The sequence below is a fragment of the Carcharhinus amblyrhynchos genome, chromosome 32 (assembly GCF_965287045.1).
Source record: "Carcharhinus amblyrhynchos chromosome 32, sCarAmb.v2.hapA, whole genome shotgun sequence".
In the NCBI taxonomy this organism is placed as follows: Eukaryota; Metazoa; Chordata; class Chondrichthyes; order Carcharhiniformes; family Carcharhinidae; genus Carcharhinus; species Carcharhinus amblyrhynchos.
In genome coordinates, this window is record NC_137355.1 from 19285329 (window position 1) to 19310732 (window position 25404).

Below are 25404 nucleotides of genomic sequence, written 5' to 3' on the forward strand. Positions count from 1 at the left end.
TCATATCCTGGATACTAAGAGGCAATTTAGCATGGCCAATCCATCTAACCAGCACGTTTTTTGGATGGTAGGAGAAAATGGGAGCACCCGGAGGAAACCAGCGCAGAAATGGGGAGAACATGCAGACTCCACACAGATTGGAATTGAACTCAGGTTCCTGGTGCTATGAGGCAGCAATGCTATCCGCAGTGCTCCCAAACTTTAAGCATTTATTTTATTTTGAGGCTTAAGCTTTGCACAGTTCATGTCAAGAATTATTGAATGTCGAGGGTTTCAATCTGGTGGTTGCAGAAACATGCTCACCTTCCAACTGATGTGTTCATAAAATGATTTCTGGCCACCAGGGGTCGGCAGAGACTGTTGTTGAAGTTCTGATTGGGTTAAAAAGATTTCCCAATGACTCAGAAAAAGTTTGTACCTCCCCCTATATAGCTGGTACCACCTGTCAGCACTTGAAGAGAGAAAGAGAGACGTGCATAGAAGCAGTCTCTCTCCTTATTGCAGGAGAATCACAAAACAAGGGGCTTAAGCAACACTCACACCTGAACAGTGCATTCAGTTTGAGTGGGGAGAACCGGATTGAGGAGCAGGAGTAGAAATACAATCCGGAATAATGTTTCCCTTCAAATCCACGATTCTCCAGGAGAAATCCCAGCTCCAGGACCTCAACCATCGCCTGGAGTCTTACTTATCCAAGGTCCGACTACTGGAGCAGGAAAACCAACTCCTCATCACTGAGATTCAGCACCTCAGGAGCGAGAGGAGGACAGACGAAAGGAACACTTACGTGGATGAAATGAATCAAATGAGATTGGAGCTGGAGGAGCTGATGTTCGAGAAATCCAGAGCTGAACTGCAACGGCGCAACCTGTGGCAAGAGATCCAAGAGCTACAGGAGCATCACGCCAGAGAACAAACGGTTTTTAGAAATGTGAGCCAACAGCTGGCCAAACATGAGGTGGCCCTCCGAGAGACTGAAAGCACCAATGTCTCTCTGGAGGAGTACATCTTCCAGCTGCGGACAGAACGTCAAACCTTGGAAGATCAGCATGAGCGGGCAAAAAGGGAAATGAGGGAACAGCTGAGGCGAGCCCCCCAAGTCCTTGTTACTCAGGGGTACCACGCAGCCCCCCTGATGGGAGAGGATTACGAACAGCACGCCCGCGCCGTTTCAGCAATGTGGGAGGAGAACTTTGCCATCTACAAGAGGAAGATTGAGGAACTTGAAACTGCCGTCCAACAGGACAAAGAGAGAGGCGAAGAATTGAACGAGGAGAGAATCTTTTTGATCGGGGAGATAGAGGCACTGAAGAAGGAACTTGGAGATCAGTTTAACCTCCAGAACAGACTGGAAGAAGATTATTTAACATTTCAACAGAAACATGAAATGGAGTTGGAGGAATACCGGGTGAGTATATTTGGAAACTCTGCACATTGCACTGAACTCACACTGGAATGGATTTGGGTGGAGCTGTAATCTCTCTCTATACTGGTTATTGAGGGCGGCACAGTGGCACAGTGGTTAGCACTGCTGTCTCACAGCGCCAGGGACCCAGGTTCGATTCCCGGCTTGGGTCACTGTCTGTGTGGAGTCTGCACATTCTCCCTGTGACTGCGTGGGTTTCCTCCGGGTGCTCCAGTTTCCTCCCACAGTCTGAAAGACGTGCTGGTTAAGTGCATTGGCCATGCTAAATTCTCCCTCAGTGTTGCCTGATCAGGCGCCAGAGCGTGGCGACTCGGGGATTTTCACAGTAACTTCATTGCAGTGTTAATGTAAGCCCATTTGTGTCACTAATAAATAAACTTTAGATTTACTAAATGGATGTCTTAAAAAACTTGACGGGCAATCAATTTTTTTTGAAGTACACTCACTCTTGGAAAGTGTGGAGTCAATTTACACACAGAAAGGACGGGAATATGATAATGGCCAGATAAGCTGTTCCTAGTGAAGTATCAAAATATTGCAGATGCTGGAATCCGAAACAAAAGCAGAGGTAGCTGGACTAACTCGGAAGGCTTGGCATCATCCATAGGGAGAGAAAACAGAGTTAATGTTCCGAGTCCAATGACCCATGTTGGGTGCCATTGTTAGGTAGCACAGTGGCATGGTGGTTAGCACTGCTGCCTCATAACACCAGGGACCTGGGTTCAATTCCGGTCTTGGGGATGACTGTACATTCATCCATGTCTGCATGGGTTTCCTCCGGGTGCTCTGGTTTCCTCCCACAGTCCAAAGATGTGCAGATTAAGTTGACTGGTCTTGCTCATATGACCTGTGGGTGGGATTTTCCAGACCTGCTCACCTAAAACTGTATAATCCTGCCCAAGCTCTTTGCATGGTCTGTATCCTGTTTGCTACAATTCCTGTGGCGGGCAGGATGGGAAAATTCCACCTTTAGTGTCAGGGGGATTAGCAGGGTAAATGTGTGGGATTGTGGTGATAGGGTTTGAGTGGGATTGTGGTCAGTGTAGACTTCATAGCCTCTGTCTGCACTGTAGGGATTCTATGATTTTGATGACCTCTCTTCTGTTTTATGTGATGTTGAGTCAGCAGATTGGTTGGGGCTCCGGCAAAGCTCCCACCCTCCTCTTCAAAGTATCGCCATGTAATCTGGCATTAGCTGTATTGATTTAGCTGATGTCAGTTGGGGTAACAGCTGTGGTTGACTCTCAATTACCCTCGGACAACTAGGGATGGGGAATAAATGCTGGCCAGCCAGCAATGCCCATGTCTCACGAATGAATTCAAAAAGAGAAATGAGGAGAAAACAGTGGCAGTTTCTTTTGAACACTCATATCCTTTATTAGAGAAGATTTCATTAGGAAGAATGAATAGGTGAACAAATACATTTTACTGTTGCACAATCCATCTAATATTGATAGAGATTTAGGATTCTTAGCATCTGCACCCAAACTATGAGTACTTCAGTTAAGGGATTAATAATTCCCATGGCACTCGATCTCGATCACATATATCAGGGTTGAGGGATCTTCAGATCTTCAAAAGTGTTTCATTTTAGCAACTGTTATTACTCATTTTTCTAAGAAGTCTTTCAACACCAGGTTAAAGTCCAACAGGTTAATTTGGTAGCAAAACCTACATTGTGTTGTGTTGTGAGACTTCTTACTGTGTTTACCCCAGTCAAACACCAGCATCGCCGCACCATTTTTCTAAGGCAGAGTTGAACAACCTTTGGTTAATATTCCTAAAGCTCAATACTTGGGCTGTGTTAAGTTAATTAATTGGGTCAGTGCCAGGGATTGATGCATCCTTGGGCCACAGCGAGGAGAATTTCAGTCAGAGTTCTCAGTATCAAGTCCAAGTCATTTGTCACGCGTGGACCTAGAACAATGATTGTTGGTAGACTTCCCAACTGTGGAGACCCATGAGTTATACCTTAGCCTCATCCTGAATTCACTAAAGTGGGAACGATTGCATCAGGGTGGCAGGGTAGCACAGTAGTCAGCGCTTGGGTCACTGTCTGTGTGGAGTTTGCACATTCTCCCCATGTCTGTGTGGGTTTCCTCCGGCTGCTCCGGTTTCCTCCCACAGGTGTGCGGGTTAGGTGCATTGAGTCAGGGAGACTAGCTAGGGTAAATGCATGGGGTTACGGGGATAGAGCCTGGGTGGGATGGTGGTTGTGGACCTAGAACAATGATTGTTCAGTGCAGATTTGATGGGCCGAATGGCCTCCTTCTGCATTGTAGCATTCTAGGGATAGTGATCTGTTGTAGGAACAGTGGCTGTTCATTTTACCCTTTCCTTAACCCGTAAAGTGTGCTGTAAACAATTGTAACATGAGGTGACCTAACTCAGCACAGAACTTCCTCTCCTCTTTCACCACAGAGCACCAGAGAGCAAGGAATCACACAGCAAAGAGGGAGACCGCTTACCCCTTAATGCTAGTTCTTTGTGGCACAGTGATTGGCACTGCTGACTCACAGCGCCAGGGACCCAGTTCAATTCCTGCCTTGTGTGACTATCTGCACGTTCTCCTTGTCTCTGCGTGGGTTTTTGCCGGGTGCTCCGGTTTCCTCCCACAGTCCAAAGATTTGCAGGTTAGGGGGATTCACAATGCTAAATTGCCCCTTCGTATCTCAAGATGTATAGGTTGGGGGATTAGCGGGGTAAATACGTGGGGTTACGGGGATAAATCGGTAATATGCTCTGTTGGAGAGTCAGTGCAGACTCGATGGGCCAAATGGCCTTCTTCTGCACTGTGGAGATTCTATGCTTCTTTGGTCGAGCAAGAATGATCCCACTCCCACCGCTCTTTCCCCATTGCCCTGAAATATTTCCTTTTCATGTATTTGTCCAATTCCTTTTTGGTAGTCACCATCAAATCTACTCATTGAGACTTACAGAATACTGGACAGAGTGGACATGGGATAGATATCTCCATTAGCTGGAGAGACTAGGATCCAAGGGCACAGCCTCAGAGGAAAGGGATGACTTTTTAGAATCGAGGTGAGGAGGAATTTCTTCAGCCAGAGAGTGGTGAATCTGTGGAACTCATTGCCACAGAGAAGGCCAGGTTATTGAATGTATTTAAGACAGAGATTGTTAGGTTCTTGATTGATAAGGGGATCAAAGATTACGGGGAAAAGGTGGGAGAATGGGGTTAGAAAACTTATCAGCCATGATTTTATGGAGGTACAGACTCGATGGGGTGAATAGCCCAATCCTGCTCCTGTGCCTTGTGGTTTTATGGTTTACGTCCAACATCTTTGCAGACAGTGCATTCCAGGTCATAACAACTTGCTGTGGAAAAATAATTCTCCTCAACTCCTTTCTGGTTCCTTTGCCAATGATCTTAAACTGTGCCCTCTGGTTACCGGCCACTGGTATTTAATCAAAACCCTTCATACCATTAACACTGCTCTGCAAAGTGAAGAAATTTGTTCTGTAAATACTGAAGCAGATTCCACAGACACAAAATACATTCCTAGTGTGACATCTCACTGGTGTATTTCTAGAACAGAACCTCTCTAAGAAAGCTTTTGAAATTAAAAGCACTTGCATTTGTATAGTTTTAACCCTCCCGCTGTAACAGCACATAGTAACTAGAAGCAGGAGGAGGCCATTTGGCCCTTCGAGCCTGCTCCGCGATTCATTTTGATCATGGCTGATCATCAAATTCAATATCCTGATTCCCCCTCTTTCCCCCATATACCTCGATCCCTTTAGCCCCAAGAGTTATATTTAAATTCTTCCTGAAATCAGTCGATGTTTTAGCCTAATTACTGGGAGTGAATGCCACACATTCACTACTCCCTGGGTGAAGAAATTTCTCTATACCTCAGTCCTAAAAGATTTACCCCTTATCCTCAAATGATGATCCCGTAGTTCTGGACTCCCCCAACATCGGGTACATTCCTTCTGAATCTAGCCTGTCTAACCCTAGTCGAATTTTATAAGTTTCTATGAAATCTCCAGTCATGAGCAGTAATTGTTGTTATGTGGGGGAAACAGAGCAGTCACTCTCAACATAACAAATTTTCCCAAACACTCAGGTTCAGAATGGACAGAAATGACAGGCAGGGTGGTGGCACAGTGGTTAGCACTGCTGCCTCACAGTGCCAGGAACCTGGGGTCAATTCTGGCCTTCGATCACTCTCCGTGGAATAGCGGGGAGTAACATAAATCAGCCAGGATTCCTCGTCCTGATCTCTATGAACAGGAAGCAACTACAGAAAGCACGGGTGTCAGGAAAGAGCAGAATTGGTTTGGCTGTGAACCCCTTCTCCTTTTTTGCTCTCCCCACACCTCAGCCACCCCACACCTGTCAATGCTAGCTGTCCACAAGGACTGTTGACATGGGCAGGCTGGAAGAGTGCTGTACCCAAACGGGGATCAGTACTTTTAGGATGGAGGTGAGAAAATGGAAAATGTGTTCTCGTTCAGTTTCTGCTCCTCAGAGACAGCCTTGGCTGCGGAGTATGCTTTGAGCTGCAAGTATCAGTCAGGCTGGCAACGGAGTTGGGTTTTCTTGGCACGAGTCCAGCAGTTCAGAACCTGCTGGGCACCCAAAACAATGAAAGTTTTAAACAAACAGCGTCTCACACGTCCCATCACGAAGGACTTCTCTAATTATTCCCTGACCTCAGTATTCAGATGCTAAGAAGTGCTGTTGCTATGCAATCTCCATGTGGAATTGAATGGATGTTAAAAAAAAGCATGCGCAGGCAGAGTTTGATTCATAGAGTCCCTACAGTGCAGAGGGAGGCTATTTGGCCCATCCAGTCTGCACTGACCACATTCCCACCCAAGCCCTATTCCCATAACCCCACATATTTAACCTGCTAATCCCTCTGACACTAAGGATCAATTTAGCATGGCCAATCCACCTAACCAGCACATCTTTGGACTTGGGAGGAACCCGGAGCACCTGGAGGAAACCCATGAAGACACGGGGATAATGTGCTGACTCCACACAGTCAGCGAACCAAGCCAGGAATTGACCCTGGGTTCTTGGCAGTGTGAGGCAGCAGTGCTAACTACTGTGCCACCGTGCCACCTGTCCATTTCTGTCCATTTTGAACCTGAGTGTTTGGGAAAATTTGATATGTTGAGAATAACTGGTCTTTTTACCCCACGTAACAACAATAACTCTGCTCAATAACTGGAGATCTCATAGGAACTTATAAAATTCTAGAATCATAGAATTTATAACAACAGCTTTTTCCCTGCAGCCAGCAGACCTTTGAATGGACCTACCTTGCATTAGTTGATCCTTCTCTACACCCTAGCTATGACTGTAAAATTAAATTCTGCAGTTTCTAATTTCCTTCTCTATGAATGGTATGCTTTATCTGTATAGTGCGCAAGAAACAATACTTTTCATGGCATCCCAATACATGTGACAATAATAAATCAAATCAGTGCAGAAGGAGGCCATTTGGCCCATCACTCCCATCCCGTAACCCCATGTATTTACCCTGCTAATCCCCCTGATATTAAAGGACAATTTAACATGGCCAATCAGCCTAACCCACACATCATTGGACTGTGAGAGGAAACCCACACAAACACAGAGAGAACCTGCAGACTCCACAGAGACAGTGACCCAAGCCAGGAATCGAACAGCGGATCCCTGGTGCTGTGAGGCAGCAATACTAACCACTGTGCCACCATGCCACCCATTGCTGAAATAGCTCATGGAGTCTAGGGATTAGATCTGGGACTGATCTGATCCATCTCACTCAGTGTTGCACAAAGCAACATAGTTATTAAGTTGCGGGGTTGTGGCTGGTGAAAGTTAAATTGGTGCAAAAAGACAGCAGCTTTAAGCTGAGAAAAAGACATCCAGAAACCCGAATCCAAACCTGTTTGCCTGAATAACATCTCCCAGACTGACTCTGAGATGCACAGTGTTTGAACACTATGTTTTAATTTCTTTAACAGCCGGATACAAATTCCATCCAGACAGATAATAACCTCATTTGACAGTGAGATCCTTATTTACTTGGGAAGAAATATGTGGCACAGTCTCATTGCTCTATCAGAATCTTTGATTGAGAATGACACAGTGGCACAGTGGTTAGCACTGCTGCCTCAAAGCGCCAGGAATCCGGGTTTGATTCCTGGCTAGGGTTACTGTCTGTGTGGAGTTGGCATGTTCTCCCCTTGTGTCTGCGTGGGTTTTCTCTGAGTGCTCCAGTTTCCTCCCACACTCCAATGATGTGTGGGTTAGGTTGATTGGCCATGCTAAATTTCTGCTTAATGTCGTGGGAGGTGTAGTTTAGAGGGATTAGCTGGGGTAAATGTGTGGAGTTGTGGGGCTAGAGCCTGGGGTGGGATGGTGGTCAGTGCAGACTTGATGGGCCGAATGCCCTCCTTCTGCACTGTAGGATTCTAATGAAACACTCGATAAATATGTTTAGTGAAAGCCAATTAAGGTTATTCTCGCAGAACGAGCAAGGCAGGTGTCAAGACCTACCTGGAGTGCTGTCCCCCAGGTCTGGCACTGGGGTGGGGTGGGGGTCATCTCTGGGCATTAAGTTGGCCTTTGGAAACCCAAAGACTGACTGGAAAATCCCAATCATCCTCCTTCGCATTGGGGCGGCACTGTGGCACAGTGGTTAGCACGGCTGCCTCTCAGCAGCAGGGACCTGGGTTCAATTCCACACTGTCTATGTGGAGTTTGCACATTCTCCCCGTATCTGCGTGGGTTTCCTCCAGGTGCTCCGGTTTCCTCCAAAGATGTGCAGAGTTGGGTGCTAAATTGCCGTTTAGCATCGGGGGTACTAGGTAGGATAAATACATGGGGTTACAGGGATAGGGCCTGGGTGGGATTGTGGTTGGTGTAGACTCGATGGGCTGAATGGACTCCTTCTGATGCGGGTATTGCATATGGATGGGCCAAGAGACCGGGAAGACTCAGTGGCCAGTAAGGAGGAATTGACCTCACAACATTAGCAAAATCGGCTTGAACCATCTGGACCAGAGGACAGCTTCACCATAAGCAGCCTTTAATGAGCCAATTTGGCTACCTGCTGTTTTCAAGCAGATAACACTACACACCCCCACCCCTCGCAGATCTCATACTCCACCCAGCCCCTCCCTCCAGGGAAATGGCCTGGAAGGACAATAGAGCTGGTGAAATGGGCCAGCACCTCCCACCTCTTGCTAGATGAGGTGTTAGGTTAGAGAATGAATGAAGAACTGGAGTAGTTGCGGGTCCGTTAGACTAACTGTATCTTGCTTGTGATACACAGAGGGCGATTGATTCATTGGAGGAGGAAAAGCAACACCTTGTTTCCAACATTTCGCTCAATCTCAAAGATCAGCAACAACTGATGAAGGTGAAGATGGGACTCAGCCTTGAACTTTCCACCTACAGGTAATGTTTAGACCTTACACTGTTTGTCTGACAGGAGAATTGAATCCTGGTTAACAGGAATGAATGTAACAACGTCAAACCTGGACTACTGCTTCATCCCTCTGTTAGAGGCAGCACAGTGGTTAGCACTTCTGCCTCAGAGTGCCAGGGACCTGGGTTTGATGTCCTGGCCTTGAGTCACTGTCTGTGCAGAGCCTGCACATTCTCCCCGTATCTCCTCTGGGTGGTCCGGTTTCCTCCCACAGTCTGAAAGATGTGCTGGTTAGGATGCATTGACCTGAACAGGTGCCGGAGTGTGGCAACTAGGGGATTTTCACAGTAACTTCAATTCCTATACTCTCTGGAATTTAGAAAAAGGGGGGAGATTAAATTGAGGTATTCATAAGACCATAAGACAAAGGAGCAGAATTAGGCCACTTGGCCCATTGAGTTTGTTCAATCGTGACTGAAATTTTTCTCATCCCCATTCTCCTGCCTTTTCCCCATAACCCCTGATCCCCTTATTAATCAAGAACCTATCTATCTCTGTCTTAAAGACACTCAATGACCTGGCCTCCACAGCCTTCTGCGGCAAAGAGTTCCACAGATTCCCCACTCTCTGGCTGAAGAAATTCCTCCTCATCTCTGTTTTAAAGGATCGTCCCTTTAGCTGAGGTTGTGCCCTCTGGTTCTAATTTTTCCTACTGGTGGAAACATCCTCTCCATGTCCACTCTCTCCAGGCCTTGCAGTATCCTATAAGTTTCAATAAGATCCTCCCCCTCATCCTTCTAAACTCCAACGAGTACAGACCCAGTGTCCTCAACCGTTCCTCATACCACATATATTCAAGATGATAAAAGGTACGGATATAGTAGACGTGGAGTGTGGGACACTCTAGGACAAGAGGTCATAGTCTTTGGATAAGGGGCAGCAAATTTAGAACAGAGTTGAGGAGAAACTACTTCTCCCAAAGGATTGAGAATCTGTGGAATTTGCTCCCCAAAGTGCAGTGGATGCTGGGACAGTGAGTAAATTTAAGGAGGAGTTAGACAGATTTTTTAATTGGTAATGGGGTTGAAGAGTTATGGGGGAAAGGCAGGAAAATGGGAATGAGGAACATATCAGCCATGATTGAATGGTGGAGCAGACTCGATGGGCCGAGTGGCCTAATTCTGCTCCTGTATCTTATGAACTTACAAACTGCAGTGTTAATGTAAGCCTACTTGTGACTAATAAATAAACAACTTTTCTTGAATGAGGAAGAACGTTTCAAGTAGAGAGCAGTTCAGAGGAATAGTAATTGCTGTATCAATGAAATAAGGACAAGCAAGATCCCAATGGAAACAAAGCAGTGAGATACTAGAGGCATAATAAATATTACTTATCAAAATATCAAGTTTTGTGTTATTCCTATGCAGAGTGGGAGGGAGATGCTGGAAGAGTTTCCTATTAGGAGACAATTGTCCAAACTTTGGATTTATTTGGGACTTATGGAGAGTTAAATCAGATACTTGTCAGACATGCTCAGAATCACTCCACTCATTACAGAAATAAAGGAGATTGATGGATTGGAGAGAAACTGTGATAATCCCCATCACTGATTGTTCTGCCAGTGGGGCTTGTTGAATATGAATTCCCCTGGTAACAGGCAGTGGCCTGCCCAGGAACTCATTACCTGAGACTTTTATAAGGCAGGCCCCGGATTGGGCCTGCTGAACTGTAGTTCCAGGCAGAGACTAGCGTTGTACGTGTGATGATTTCAACCAGGCTAATGAGGTTGGCTTGCGAGAGTATGAACTGCCTAATGAGTCCTAACTGATGGTTAAATCAGGGAGCCTCATGCTCCCTATTTAAAGCAGGTGTGTCAGACTCCCAGCCTGCGTTCTGCAGGGAGCAACTAGAGAGCTGGCTGTGTATAGATGTATGGTGTAAATAAAGTAACCCGGTGATGGGACTTTCACCTCCGTGGAGTTATTACAGTACACCGCAATAGTGGTTTTACTTTGCATTTCCAGTTGGGCTTCCTGAGTCACTACATAAATGTGAAAAGCAATCTAAAAGACTGCCCTCACCTCTTTGCAATCTGTAACATTAAAACACAATTATCAACAGGAATCGTCAAGTATAATATTGCCTTATTGGTGAATAAAGTTTAAAGCAGACACAAAGATCAGTCAGTTTCAGCAACATCATTGGAATTAAATGGCTACCTGGATTTATTTTTGGCTTCTGATGCACCCTGCTGAGAATCTACAAGGTCCCACAAAGCCAAACCATATGGGGGACACCCAACACCTGACCATCAGAGGAGAAATTTAAACTGAAAACAGAACTATTTCCAGAAATTGGAGCGAGAATGAAAACTGGAGTATATATATATTATCTTAAATATTAGTTAGCTCATGGAAATACCAGAATAGAAATGTCACCAATTGTAACTTTAACAGATTGTTTGCTCTGGGAGGCTTCCTAATCCGGCTTTTCCCTCCTGGGACCTGGGTTGAAATTCAGTCCAGACTAACAGGAACGGAACTGCTGGTTGCAGGAGTCAGAATTGAAATGTGGTTGAGAAACATAGAAGCTAGAAGCAGGAGAAGGCCATTCGACCCTTCGAGCCTGCTCCACCATTCATTTTGATCATGACTGATCATCAGATTCAATATCCTAACTCCCTCCTTCCCCCCTCCCATATCATACTGAGGTCAAATCTTGTAGCTTAGCATTGAATGACCAATCTCGTTTCGAGATGTGACAGAGACTCGTGTATAGAATGGAATATGTCGTGGATGCAGCAAGAGGTGCTTTATTTTGTCATGTTGCTAAGGGAAATAGAGAAAGTGAGCTTTATATCGAGCCTAACCTGGTTCCAACCTGGAAGTGCATGAACTAGCATGAATTGGCAGCACAGTAGCATAGTAGGTTAGCCCTGCTGCCTCACAGCACCAGGGACCCGGGTTTGATTCCAGCCTTGGGTGACTGTCTGTGTGGAGTTTGCATGTCCTTCCTATGTCTGCATGGGTTTCCTCCGGGTGCTCCAGTTTCCTCCCACACTCCAAAGGTGTGCAGGTTAGGTGGATTGGCCATGCTGAATTGCCCCTTCGTGTCAAGGGGATTAGCAGGGTAAATATGTGGGAATGGGGCCTGGATGGGGTTGCTGTTGGTGCAGACTCGATGTGCAAATGGCCTCCTTCTGCACTGTAGGGATTATAGAATCCATACTCCTTGACAATTTTAAATATTTATTCTAGGGATGTGGGCCTCACTGACACGTTTATCACCCGTGCGATGGTGGTGGTGACAGGCTGGGTAAGGACAGCTTCCTCCCCTTAAAGGTGGGATTGTGCAGCAATCTGGTTCGATCCCAGATCATTGAGGATGAGATTGGTATTTAATTCCAGTGTTATTAATGAATTAAATTTGGATTCCTCAGTCTGCTGTGGTGGGATTATTGTTGGTGCAGACTTGATGGGCTAAATGGCCTCCTTCTGCATTGTAGGGATTCTATGATTCTATGGAGTGTAAGATCAAACCATACTCTGTTAATATAGTCAGTAGTCATGATGTGGAGATGCCGGCGTTGGACTGGGGTAAACACAGTAAGAAGTCTCAAAATGCCTGGTGTGTGAGACTTCTTACTCAATATAGTCAGTAGAGCATTGATACTGGCATCAACTAGATGGGCCGAATGACACACTGCTGTGCTGTGAAATTCAATGTATTGCTTCCAGAACCAGGAGATAAAACTAAAGGGAAAATGGGCACAGAATGAATCCAATATAAATGACAATGTCAAAATGTTGTTGTTCCCAGTGCTACATTATCCTGCAAAATGCTGCATCAAGTGTTTTTCTTGGAATTAGTTTCTGGTGATTTCATACTTCTCCCCAGCAAGTGGGTCAACTGTTGCATTGAGCAGTGCCAGCTCTTAGCAAATTGTTCCATTCCGACTCTCGGCAGTAAAAACACTTTCGCATTGTTTCAGAAAATGCCGTTTGTGTTCGCTGCTTTTTTTCCTTTCTCTCAACCCCTTTTGACATTTGAAGTATCAATTCAGCCACTCCTTACCAACCAGACCATTCAGCTTCCAAATACGAGTTCCAGCAATCTGATCTGCCTTAACTCAGCCCAAACTGTTAGGATCCAGACGGATCCTGCTGCTTCGGGAAAGCGGCCAGCGTAATCCAGGACCCCACACGCCCCGGACGTATGCCAGAATTTTACCACCTCTACTGCCCGAGGCTTGTGATACCCGCCCGAGGCTAACGGAGTACGCCTTTCTGTGAGCCTCTCTCGTCCCAATTCTGGGGTGGGCGTGCCGGTAAAATTCCATCTCTTCCCACCTTCTTCCTTTGGGAAAAAGATGCAAAAGTCTGAGGTCACGTACCAAGTAACTCAAGAATAGTTTCTTCCCTGCTGCTGTCAGACTTTTGAATGGACTTACCTTGCATTAATTTCATCTTTCTCTATACCGTAGCTATGACTGTAACACTATATTCTGCATTCTCTCCTCTCCTTCTCTAAGAACGGTATGCTTTGTCTGTATAGCGCTCAAGAAACAGTACTTTTCACTGTGTACCAATAAATATGACAATAATAAATCAAATCAAAGAAGATATTCCTGTATTTGGGGTTAGGCGTGACTGTGAAAGAGGGAATGATATCACATCAAAATATGGTAGCACGACGGTTAGACTGGTGCCTGACAGCGCCAAGGTCCCAGATTCAATTCCCAGCTTGGGTTACTGTCTGTGCAGAGTCTGCACATTCTCCCCATGTCTGTGTGGGTTTTCTCCGGGTGTTCCAGTTTCCTCTCACAGTGTGAAAGATGTGCTGGTTAGGTGCATTGGCCATACTAAATTCTCCCTCAGTGTACCCAAACAGGCGCCGGAGTGTGACGACCAGGGGAATTTCACAGTAACTTCATTGCAGTATTAATTTGATTTGATTTGATTTTATTAGTGTCACATATATTAGTATACAATGAAAAGCATTGTTTCTTGTGTGCAAAACCGACAAAGCATACCATTCATACAGAAGGAAAGGAGAGTGTGCAGATTGGAGTGTTACAGTCATAGTTAGGATGTAGCGAAAGATCAACTTAGTGCGAAGTAGGTCCGTTCAAAAGTCTGACAAAGGCAGGGAAGAAGCTGTTCTTGATTCGGTTGGTACATGACTTCAGACTTTTGTATCTTTTTCCTGATGGAAGAAGGTAGAAGAGAGAATGTGCGTGGGTCCTTGATTATGCTGGCTGTTCTGCCAAGGGAGCGGGAAGTGTATACAGAGTCAATGGATGGGAGACTCAGTTAAATTCAGTCCCTCTGCTTTAGAAAGGAGCGGGTAAGGGAAATTGTCTCACTTGGTCATGTGTTAGCCAACACAGTGAGTGTTCAATACTGCCAAGCCTAATGTTCTCACCCGAAGTGATATTTCCACTCAATAGTGTTCAGAAACATATTTGTTTTTGCTTTACGTCTTTCCAGATAAGATCATTTAATTCAGCAAGAGACTCAGTATCGCACAGTGCAGTTTACTGATCCACTAAACTATCATCAAACTTCTAACACTATCCTTTACAGTATATAGATTCATAATTATCAGCAAGAATGATAGATCTTTGATGTTATATTTTAAATTTATTTAAGTTTATTCCATCAGGAAAAAGATACAAAACTCACATACCAGCTGACTCAAGAACAGTTTCTTCCCTGCTGCTGTCAGACTTTTGAATGGACCTATCTTGCATTAAGTTGATCTTTCTCTACACCATAGCTAAGACTGTAACACTACATACTAGAATTAGAATTTATTAGATCCCTACAATGCAGAAGGATGCCACTTAATCCCACCCAGGTCCCATCCCCGCAACCCCACATATTTACCCCACTAATCTCTCCAACCTACACATTGGGGATTCCTAAGGGGCAATTTAGCATGACCAATGCACCTAACCCACACATTTTTGGACTGTGGGAGAAAACCAGAGCACCCAGAAGAAATCTATGCAGACACAGGGAGAACGTGCAGACTCCACACAGAGAGTCACCCAAGCTGGGAATCGAACCCAGCTCCCTGGAGCTGTGAGGCAGCAGTGCTAACCACTGTGCCACCATGCTGCAGTCTCTCCTTTGCATCTCTATGAATGGTATATTTTGTCTGTGTAGCGTGCAAGGCACAATACTTTTCACTGTATGCTAATACATGTGACAATAATAAATCAAATAACTGTTTTAGCCCCTCTGCCATTCAAACTGAGGTGAGCTAATGCAGCATAACTCAAAGTGAAACTTGAATTGTTGTACTCCATTGTGTACTGGGCAGTTCATTAAATGCCAAGGTACATCTTATTTGAGGTGCATGTGTCCTCGACCTTGTCCAATAATCACTTCACGCTTTGATACCTTAGATTACCCTGTCTGGAATAAATGTGAGCAGTACGAATTGCCTTCACTATAAGATTTTTTGTCTTTACAGGGCCTTATTAGAGGGAGAGCACCCCAAATATCAGGGGATAGAGCTACACCTACGGCAACCCAAACCAGGTAAAGTTCTTTCCTAAAATGGATTTATTGAATTAGATTTCTCAGCATCACTTCTTTTTAGCTGAGCCGCAAATGTGAATTTCTGAGAAATATTCTTCAGACTACTCGTATCGATAGATTTGCATTTGATTTGACCTCCCTGCCTGCAAGTCCCATTTTCTGGGACGGTCGGCTGGAACAGCCAGTGGCTGAGTTAGTAAATGCCGGGCTGGTGAACAGTCACTGATTTGCACTATAGTCTACACTGGGTTGGGGGACCTTGGATTGGCCCCAACAGCAACTGGGCGAGTTTGGAGAAAGGTGCTGATGAAGACCAGCCCTCTCTGCACAGGGGTGATCACAGGACTGATGTGTTGAGCTATTCCTGCATTTTCTGATTTTACTGGAGAAAAGTTGCTCAGTATAAAAGTTGGCAAATTGTGTTACAGTTGTATAAAATGTCGGTTAGGCCACATTTGGAGTGCTGTGTCCAATTCTGGTCGCCACACTACCAAAAGGATGTGAAGGCTTTGGAGGGAGTACAGAAAAGGTTTACCAGGATGCTGCCTGGAATGGAGGGTATTCGCTATGGGGAGAGATTGAATAAACTGGGATTGTTCTCCCTGGAAAGACGGAGGCTAAGAGGCGACCTTATGGAAGTTTATAAAATTATGAGAGGTACAGATAGGGTGAACAATGGGAAGCATTTTCCCCAGGGCAGAAATGACAATCACAAGGGCACACAAGTTCAAGATGAGGGGGGAAAGGCTCAGTGGAGATGTGCAGGAGGAGGTTTTATACACAGAGGGTGATGGGGGCCTGGAATGCACTGCCAAGTGAGGTGGTTGAGGCAGATACGTTAGCCACATTTAGGACTTATCTGGATAGACACATGAACAAACGGGGAATAGAGGGATATAAGCAGTTAGTCTAGATAGAATGTGATTGGCACAGGCTGGGAGGGCCGAAGGGCCTGTTCCTGTCCTGTACTTTTTTTTTGTACTATTGGAGAACAGTTACTGGAGAGGGCCAGACTCAGGCTCAGTTGTGATGCTGCTGCTCATTGTACAATGATCAGGGAGGTAGAGTTGGAGGATGACTGTACCCCAACATGAGCCGGTGCCTTTCTAAGAGAAGGAGCTGTTTAAAAATTGTCCATTTTACCAAAATTTATTCACCCAATCTGATCCACTCTCCCTGTTTCCTGAGGATATTTTTAGTGGCCCAATTGGCTGGGATCAGCCAGCTCAGATTATCTTCTCAATGCATACTTGAAATTAAACCCGAGAATTTCTGACCAGTTTAGCTTGGTGTGGTGTTGGTCAGTGCTCTTCCTCCATAGTCCGTGCTAAGACTTTCCAGATTTCTCTCACTGGTTACAGCCAGATCTGAACCTGGTTCAGCCCTGACTAGCCAAGACCTGGAGTTACTGTGAGAAGTTCTGGGCACCACACCGGAAGAGGAGTACATTAGCCCTGGAGAAATTTTTCTTTTCCTTCATTCTTTCATGGGATGTGGGCATCACTAGCAAGGCCAGTATGTATTGCCCATCCCTAATTGCCCTTGAACTGAGTGACTTGCTTGGTCATTTCAGAGGGCAGTGATGAGTCAATCACATTATTGGATCTGGAGTCATACGTAGGCCAGACAGGGTAACGATGGCAGATTTCCTTCATGGATTGAAAATGGGCTGTCACGTAGAAGACAGAGAGTTGGATTGGATGGGTCCTTTTCAGAGAAAGATGTAACTAGTGGGGTACCGCAGGGATCAGTTCTTGGCCAGAAATTATTCACTATTTACATGTATTGGGATACAGTGAAAAAGCATACAGAAAGGAGAGGGTGCAGAATGTAGTGTTACAGTCATAGCTAGGGTGTAGGGAAAGATCAATTTAATATAAAGTAGGTCCATTCAAAAGTCTGACGGCAGCAGGGATGAAGCTGTTCTTGAGTCGGTTGGTACGTGACCTCAGACTTTTGTATCTTTTTTCCGATGGAAGAAGGTGGAAGAGAGAATGTCTGGGGTGCATGGGACCCTTAATTATGCTGGCTGCTTTGCTGACGCAGCGGGAAGTGTAGACAGAGTTAATGGATGGGAGGCTGGTTTGCATGATGGATTGGGTTATATTCACAACCTTTTGTAGTTCCTTGCAGTCTTGGGCAGAGCAGGAGCCATACCAAGCTGTGATACAACCAGAAAGAATGCTTTCTATGGTGCATCTGTAAAAGTTGGTGAGAGTTGTAGCGGACATGCCAAATTTCTTTAGGTTGTAGATCAGCTATTATCTCATTCAGGAACAAGCTCGAGAGACTAAGGGCAGAATTTTACCAACATGTCCACCTGAGATTCGTAAGATCTCGCCCGAGGCCAATGGAGAATGCTGTTCTCTGAGCCTTGCCCACTCTTGGGATCAGTAAATGTCTGATTCCTGCTTCTGTTTCAGCACTGAATTTATTAATGCTTTCTGTACATGGCTGAATGTAGAAACTGACCCCTGTATTAAATTTCTCAACAGGCTTGGATACCAGATCACATTCGTACAGTGCTGTGGTACGACCAGCCTTTGACACACTAGATGGAAGAAAATGGAAGCCAACCAACATAAATATTCCTTCGAGCTTCAAGAGAGATACAATCATCACCAAAAAGGGAGGAAGACCAGAACCTGCTCCATCCAGAATACCCACAGGAAAGATTACAAATGGTTTTTTGTCAGATGAGGATCTGCTTTATACCAAGGACGCATTGTCTTCTTCAGCAAAGCCAATAAATACCCACAGAGATGGTGCCAGGTTCACGCCAACATCTTCTGCCCTAAGCAGCACAGTGAAGGAAACTGTAGTTCAGCAGCAAGCGTTTCCAGAAAGGATTGATAGCAAGAGTAAAGTACCATCAGCTGGAGCAGAGCTTGTTGCAGAGGGGACCACACGTACATCCACAGTAGTGGTTACGGAGTCAGACGATGATGAGAAAAGGCATGTTTCGTATAATGAAGAGAAGGAAGTTAAATCTCAGAGTCCAGATAAATCATCACAGTCTTTTATTGAGGTGCAAGATTACGATTTTAATAGGGGGTCCACTGAGCCAACCGATGAGGAAGAATATGAGAAGCTTCCATCAAAAGATGTGATAATAGTCAAACGTGCTCCAAATGATTTGGAGGTCAAAGTTGATGTCAATAACGTGGGGCCACCCATCAGCCCTGACAGATATATCTACACCACAGATCATGAGTCAAGTGCTGAAGTAACGAAACAGTTCCATTCCGACAACATCATAGAGAAGAACAATGAGGAACCTACAATGGAAGAGATATGGACAAGGACTGAGGAGCCAAATGATAATCAAGGAGCTGTTGCCTCTAAAGAGGAAGAGATCTTGACAAATAATATTGGAATTGAAGACAGTATTAAAACAGTCACAAGAGCCACTGATTTGGAAGAAACCAAGATTTTGCCAGAACCTGCAATCACTTACCAAATTACAGAGAAGGAAATGCTGGATGAAGGCACAACCAAAAGAGAAATTATCATTCAGTCGAGAAGAGAAGAAACTGTTGACGTGGAGGATCAGTCCACTCTGGAAGAAATGTTGAATATGGACACCAAAGGCCCAGAACTTCAACTGAAAAGGGCTTTGGAACATTTAACAGGGTCCAAGGCAGAGAATCCCATAGAAGGACTGCTTAGCCTAGGCATTCAAGAAAGACAAGCTCCAGGGAAGGTATCAGTGAGTGTTGAGATGGGCGAGGGATTTGGTGAAACAGATGATTTCTCCATGCCCGAAGACACAATTCCATTGTCTTTGGGAACCGAGGAGGTTGATTACGAAGGAAAGGATGTCAGAGAGGAAGAAGTCTTAAACATCACAATGACAGCTGCGGATTTTAGAAAGACGATGCTTTCAAACGCGGAACCGCTTTTGCAGAAACTCGCAGAGAGTTCACCTGACCTTTCACCTTCAAATGAAAAAGCAGACGAAATAGTCAAGGATAAAGCAGAGTTGCTTAGTGCAAATGAAACAGAAATGAGGTTACGTGGCCTTCGAGGCAGCGAAGGGATGGAAAATGTCAGCCAGACCAAAGTCACTCTGTTAGATTCCTTGTCCAAAGAACTCTCTGCACCGAGCATAATCGAAGAATCGATTGAAGTTCCTCAAGGTGTTCAAACGTCCATCGTGGAACTGCTGAATGAGGAGGATGAGGCTCCTGAACTTAAACTGAAAGGAGCCCTACAGCAGCTGAAAGGAGTTGTCCCAGAGAGTCTGAGGGATGAGCTTTCAGTACTCACTGGAGATGCCCAAGTGGACTCAGATGGTGTCTCAGTTAATATTAAAAACGTCCAACAATCTTCTCAGAGTGGTGTCGTCGTTATAGAGGCGGAGGTGAATGTCTCTCAAAGCCTTGACCCAGAAGACTTTTATACAATGGACGAGTACAAAGGAGGTGAAGAAAACGAAGATGAGATAGGTTCAGGACTAAAATTCCTCAACACTCAAGAGAAAATACAGGAATTACTGAGCGGGAAAGGTCACCAAACCGTTGATACTTTACAGGATGGAGGTAGAATCAATGTAGGGGTCAGGGGTATTAATGAGCAACTAGTGACATTGTCAGAACCCAGTATAAGAGTACAAGAAGACACTGAATGCACAACTTCTCAAGATCTCACAGGTGATTCGTCTGTCCATGAGTCAAGCGAAATGGAAGCTTACCCTTCTGATCAAAGCACTTGGTTCCAGTCGACAACAGGTAAGGCAGCTGATGAAGAGTTCTTTCACAGAATCTCGGACCCAGTCGATTCATCGGAAACCTTTCGCGTGGATATAAACAGAGTGATGTCAATACGTACCACTGGAGGTGACAGCGAGGAAGGTATGACATTCATAACTCAGCAGCAGGAATTTGCTGAGGGCGGAAGGAGGGCGGAAGGTGATGTATATTGGTATGAAGATTGGGGATCTGGGAGTGGAAGCACCAGTGAGTTGGGGATTACTGATGCGGGTGAAGAGAAGAATCTACAAGCTTCTGATCCGGAACTAATGCAGCACTCCACTCACGTCCTGACAAAGCCCAGAATTGTCACGTCTGACAGTGTCGCACAAGTGGTCCACAGCGAACGGAAAGTTGTGCTGACGTACTTCGAGGAGGGTCAGTCGGACGACTGGCCTGGGTCTGCCGATGAACAGTGAAGAGCTTTTCGAGAGAAAGGACTGCGTCTTTGAACCAGAACTTAGTCAATATAGGCACACTCAGAGAATAACCGGCACTGAGTCTAGACTATGCAGTCACAGTGAAAGCAGATGCTTTTATGCTTTGGGTAATATACCGCTTAACAGCTGTTTATCTGGCGCACAATGTGTGTAGTGCTTTAAAAGAAATACATTTGTGACTCTTCAGCCCATCCAAGGCCTCATAATGTCACAGAAATCACTAACAAGTGAAAAATAATTATTTAAAAATAATCTTGCAGGTGTGATATAGAATAATTTCTGTTGACTAACTTTTCAGAAGAGGCTCGAGAAGAGATTATTGCTGTTCAGAAGGGTGGCACAGGGGCCATTGAAAGTGATTTACCTGAAGCTTCTGTGTACAGGTAATTGCAATTAAAAGGTCTTACAGTATTTTAGCGCTGGTTTGATGTGAAATAGTTGCGAATAGGCTGCATCTATGCTGTATTTCCCTATAGACAGCAAGCTCTTGGTTAAATTGCTGTAGAGTTTAACAGGAGTTTGTGTGGCGCAGTGAGCTGCGACCTTGCCTGTCCGGATTTGAGTCCCACCCCTGGATTGGGTGGCTATTTCGCAGCCAGCAGGTTGGGTGAGCATCTGCCTGCAATATAGTTCCAACACATGCCAAATGGCAGGCGGTAAGAGCGGGAGAGACTCCACTCAATGAGCCTCTGACTTACCACTCAAGCTATAAGCCTCTGGCAACAGATGAGTGACTTGTCCCAGGAATTACTAGCCATGGAAACAGATGAAATTTTCCCTCTGCACCACTAGAGACGGCAGTGACAGTCCAACTTATACACAATTTAAGACTCCTTTAGATTAACTCTGGCTGGGATTTTCCGGACTTTCCGGTTGGCGGGGATCTTCCAGTCCCGCCAGCAGGTTCTCCAGCTGTGAAGGGAGCAGACAACGGGAAACCCCATTGACAGCAGATCTCACAGCTGGCCAATGGGGTGTTGTATCTACCACTGTGAAACACAATATGGGTGGATGTAGAATCCCACCTTCTGTTTCTCTCCACAGATATTTCCTAACCTGCTGCATATCTCCAGCAATTTCTATTTTTATTTATGTTAGATTTCCAACATTTGCTGTATTTTAGCTTTTGTGGTAATGAGGAAGTCACTAGTACAGTAACAAAATCATAGAATCCCTGCGGTGCAGAAGGAAGCCATTCGGCCCATCGAGTCTGCACCAACCACAATCCCACCCAGGCCCTATCCTCATAACTCCACATATTTACCCCGCTAATCCCTATGCTTCTAGGGACACTAAAGGTCAATTTAGCATGGCCAATCAACCCGCACATTTTTGGATTCTGGGAGAAAACCAGAGCACCCGGAGAAAACCCACGCAGACACAGGGAGAATGTGCAGACTCCGCACAGACAGTGACCCAAGTCAGGAATCGAACCTGGGTCCCTGGTGCTGTGAGGCAGCAGTGCTAACCACTGTGCTGCCGTGCTACCCTACACCCCCCCCCCCCCCCCCCCCAGTCAGGGAATTAAACATGAATAATCTTCGGTAAAACACTTACGTTCGGCCAGTTTTACCTTTGCCTCTGGGTGGGATTTTTCAGTCTCTCCTCCCCCCGCCATGGTTGTATTTCAGGCGGTGAGGACGGCTCACCATTGGGATCTTCCAGTCCCGCCAATGTCTACACCATTTTTGCATGACTCGCTCATCCAGCTGCTTGGGAATACTTTGCTGGGACTGGAAGTTCTGACCAGCAGAAAGGACCAGAAAATCCTACCCTCTGTTTCTTTTCAGAACTCTGTCCCTAACAAATTCCTTGGCCAGACTTTTCACATCACATCCCCAGGCCCTTTCAAATACAGTGTGGGTGGAATTTTCCTGTCCCGTCCGCCATGGGAATTTTCCTGTCCTGCCCGCAGATGGGACATGGACCATGCAAAGGTTCGTCGACCTCGGGCGGGATTTTCCAGCATCAGAAGCCTGATCACAGCTTGGGAAATAAGCTTTCTATTCCCAAGGTCCAAATTCTAATTTGGATCTGGATACAAATCCAGTTCTGCTTCCCATCAATGAGAAAATAAACTGATTACAAAATAAAATATCTTTTAATAATTCAAATATAAAATATGTCTTCCATCTGGGGCAGTCTTGCATGTTTTGTGCCTTATTTCCTATGAGTTTACAGTGTTTAGAAGTTATAATGGTCTTTATGTTTTACAAAGAACAGTACAGCACAGGAACAGGCCCTTCGGCCCTCCAGGCCTGGTCCAATCATTATGCCTGCCTAACCTAAAACCGTATGGACTCTGTATCCTTCCATTCCTATCCTATCCATGATTTTGGCTAGTTGCCCCTTAAATGCCGCTATCCATACTTGCTCCCACAACCGCCCCATGAAGCGCGTTCCAGACATTCACCACTGTGTGTAAAAAGCTTGCCTCGCACATCTCCTCTAAACTTTTCCCCACGCACCTATGTCCCCTAGAACTTGATTTTTCTACCCTAGGAAAGACTATCCACTCTTGTCCATACCACTCATTATCTTGTAAACCTTGATCAGGTCACCCTTAAACCTCTGTCGTTCCAGTGAGAACAAACCGAGTTCATCCAACCTCTCCTACAACAACTCCCACCCACCCCTCCTCAGATAACTCCCAAACAAGCCCATTTGGAACATCTAACAACACTGGTAATTTTAGTTTCCTGCTTCCTGTTCAACTCCCTCAGACATGGAGATATAACTTGGAACTGTATCAGCAGCACTCACGCCAAATATACAAATATTATTAGAAGCAAAGTTAGTTTGCACATCAATAAAAATCACAACTACTCAATAATGGTCTAGTTTGTTATAAGGTTTAAGCAGTAACGTGTCACGGGAAAGTCAGAGTAAATGTGTCAAGTGTGATGTAGAGTAAGGAATGGGTGGCGGGCGAATGTTTCACAAAATGACGTGAACCAGACTTTTAGCTGTAAAGAAAGAACAAACTTGCATTTATTTAGCACTTCCTATGACTTCAGGACACGGAAATGTTTTTGAAATGTTACCCTTGAAGGAAATGTGGCATCAATGTGCCTACAAGTCGCAATGCCCTAACGACCAAGCTGCTTTTTAACTGATATTGGTTGAGGGATAAATATTGGTCGCATGCCGAGTGAGAGCTCCTCTGCCCCTCTTTCCACTAGTGCCATGGGATCTTTTAAGTTACCTGACAGAGAAGACTATGGGCGGAATTTTACCTGCATGTCTGCCCGCGGTTTGTACGATCCTGCCCGAGGCCAGCGGAGAATACTGTTCTCCGAGCCTCACCTGCCTCCTGCATCGGGGCGGGTGTGCTGGTAAAATTCCGGCTTACGCCTCAGCACCTCTGACAATGCAGCACGCTCTCGGCACTGCACTGGAAGCGTCAATCTAACTCTTGTGCTCAAGTCACAGAATTGGAACTTGAACTCACAGCCTACTGACGCGAGAAATAAATGTATGCAGGTCCTGGTGTAGATGCACCCCATCACTGTGTAGCCTTCCCATGCGTACTATCAAAGCTCACGTGTGCAGAACCTTGGAAGCAGTGATGGCAATTGGAACTGTGGAACTACACACCGGTATGCAAGGGGCCGATTTCCCTGTTCTGCCCACCACGGGAATTGGAGCAGGGGTGGGAGGGGTAGCGCGGACCATGGAAAGGTCTGTTGACCTCGGGCAGGATTGTCCAGTTTTGGGACAATCGCAGCTGGAGAATCCTGTCCACAAACAGTCTTTATGTGGGGCAGGGATGGAGGAAAAACTGAGCAAACTGGCCAAGAAACATCTACACAACATTAGTGGCTTTGGCAATGACACATTTCTCCTTACGCTGTGCTAACATCAGAATGCAAAATTTGTGATTTTGTTTCCTCTGGAATAAAGCCAAGCCAAAGAGTTGGTTTGCTCGGGCTGGTGTTATAATGCGACTTTTGCTGATGGTAAGGTTTATAGACGGATAGATGTGTAGGGAAGTAAGAAACCTAGCTATGCTAATAATTAAGAGTTAATGCAGATTGGGAAGAGTATTGGGGATGAAATCCTCTTGTTTGTTATGGAGGAAATGATTAACATAGGGTTAAGGAACGGCTTAGCTTGAGGATGATAATTTAGGGTTGATGTGCATGTTACGGCCACAGTTATTTTCTGGCTAACAACTTTGCAGTTTTTTTCTGTATTCCTTCTCGTAAAATGTATTGATTTTGCAGTAAAAAACATTTTTTTTTCAAATCCTAGGATCTGGTTATTTCAATTTGAATTGTTGTATTGCACATTCATGTACCACAAGCAGCAACTATCTAAAAATATTTTCAGTGATTTGATCTCCGCGCATCCCAGACTGAGATGATGGGCTTTTCCCTTCACTGCGAGGTTATGGAATAGTTCAAGACACAAACCAAAACTGTCCTAAATCTGACATGAAATTGGCAATCTAACTCAATGAGATATTGGGACGATGAGTGTGGGAATTGTTAAGCTATCAACTGATGTAGTAGAGGCTAACTTGTTGCACAATTTGCAGCAAAAGTGGTTTAACCCCACATCTAACTGTGACACAGGGAGCAGCACAGTGGTTAGCATTGCTGCCTCACAGCTCCAGGGATCCAGGTTCGATTCCAGCCTCAGGTAGCTGTGTGGAGGCTGTACGTTCTTCCTGTGTCTGCGTGGGTTTCCTCCGGGTGAACAAAGAACAACACAGCACAGGAAACAGGCTCTTTGGCCCAACAAGCCTGCGTTGCCATTTTAACATTGTGAGTGTCCTCTTCTACCTATGACCTTTTTCTACGCCTATTGGACTCCACAATAAAGGGTGCTCCAGTTTCCTCCCACATT

At 45.3% G+C, this 25404-nt stretch overlaps 1 protein-coding gene across 1 annotated transcript; it reads left to right on the forward strand.

Annotated features, from left to right (window-relative positions):
* Nucleotides 1–450: 450 nt before the first annotated feature.
* On the forward strand, nt 451–24801 carry LOC145360695 (synemin-like). The gene is made up of 4 exons (XM_080216056.1): nt 451–1408; nt 8719–8843; nt 15295–15362; nt 17858–24801. The coding sequence occupies exons 1-4, from the start codon at nt 614–616 to the stop codon at nt 20530–20532; spliced, it is 3663 nt and encodes a 1220-aa protein (XP_080072182.1). The 5' UTR covers nt 451–613; the 3' UTR covers nt 20533–24801.
* The last annotated feature ends 603 nt before the right edge of the window (nt 24802–25404 follow it).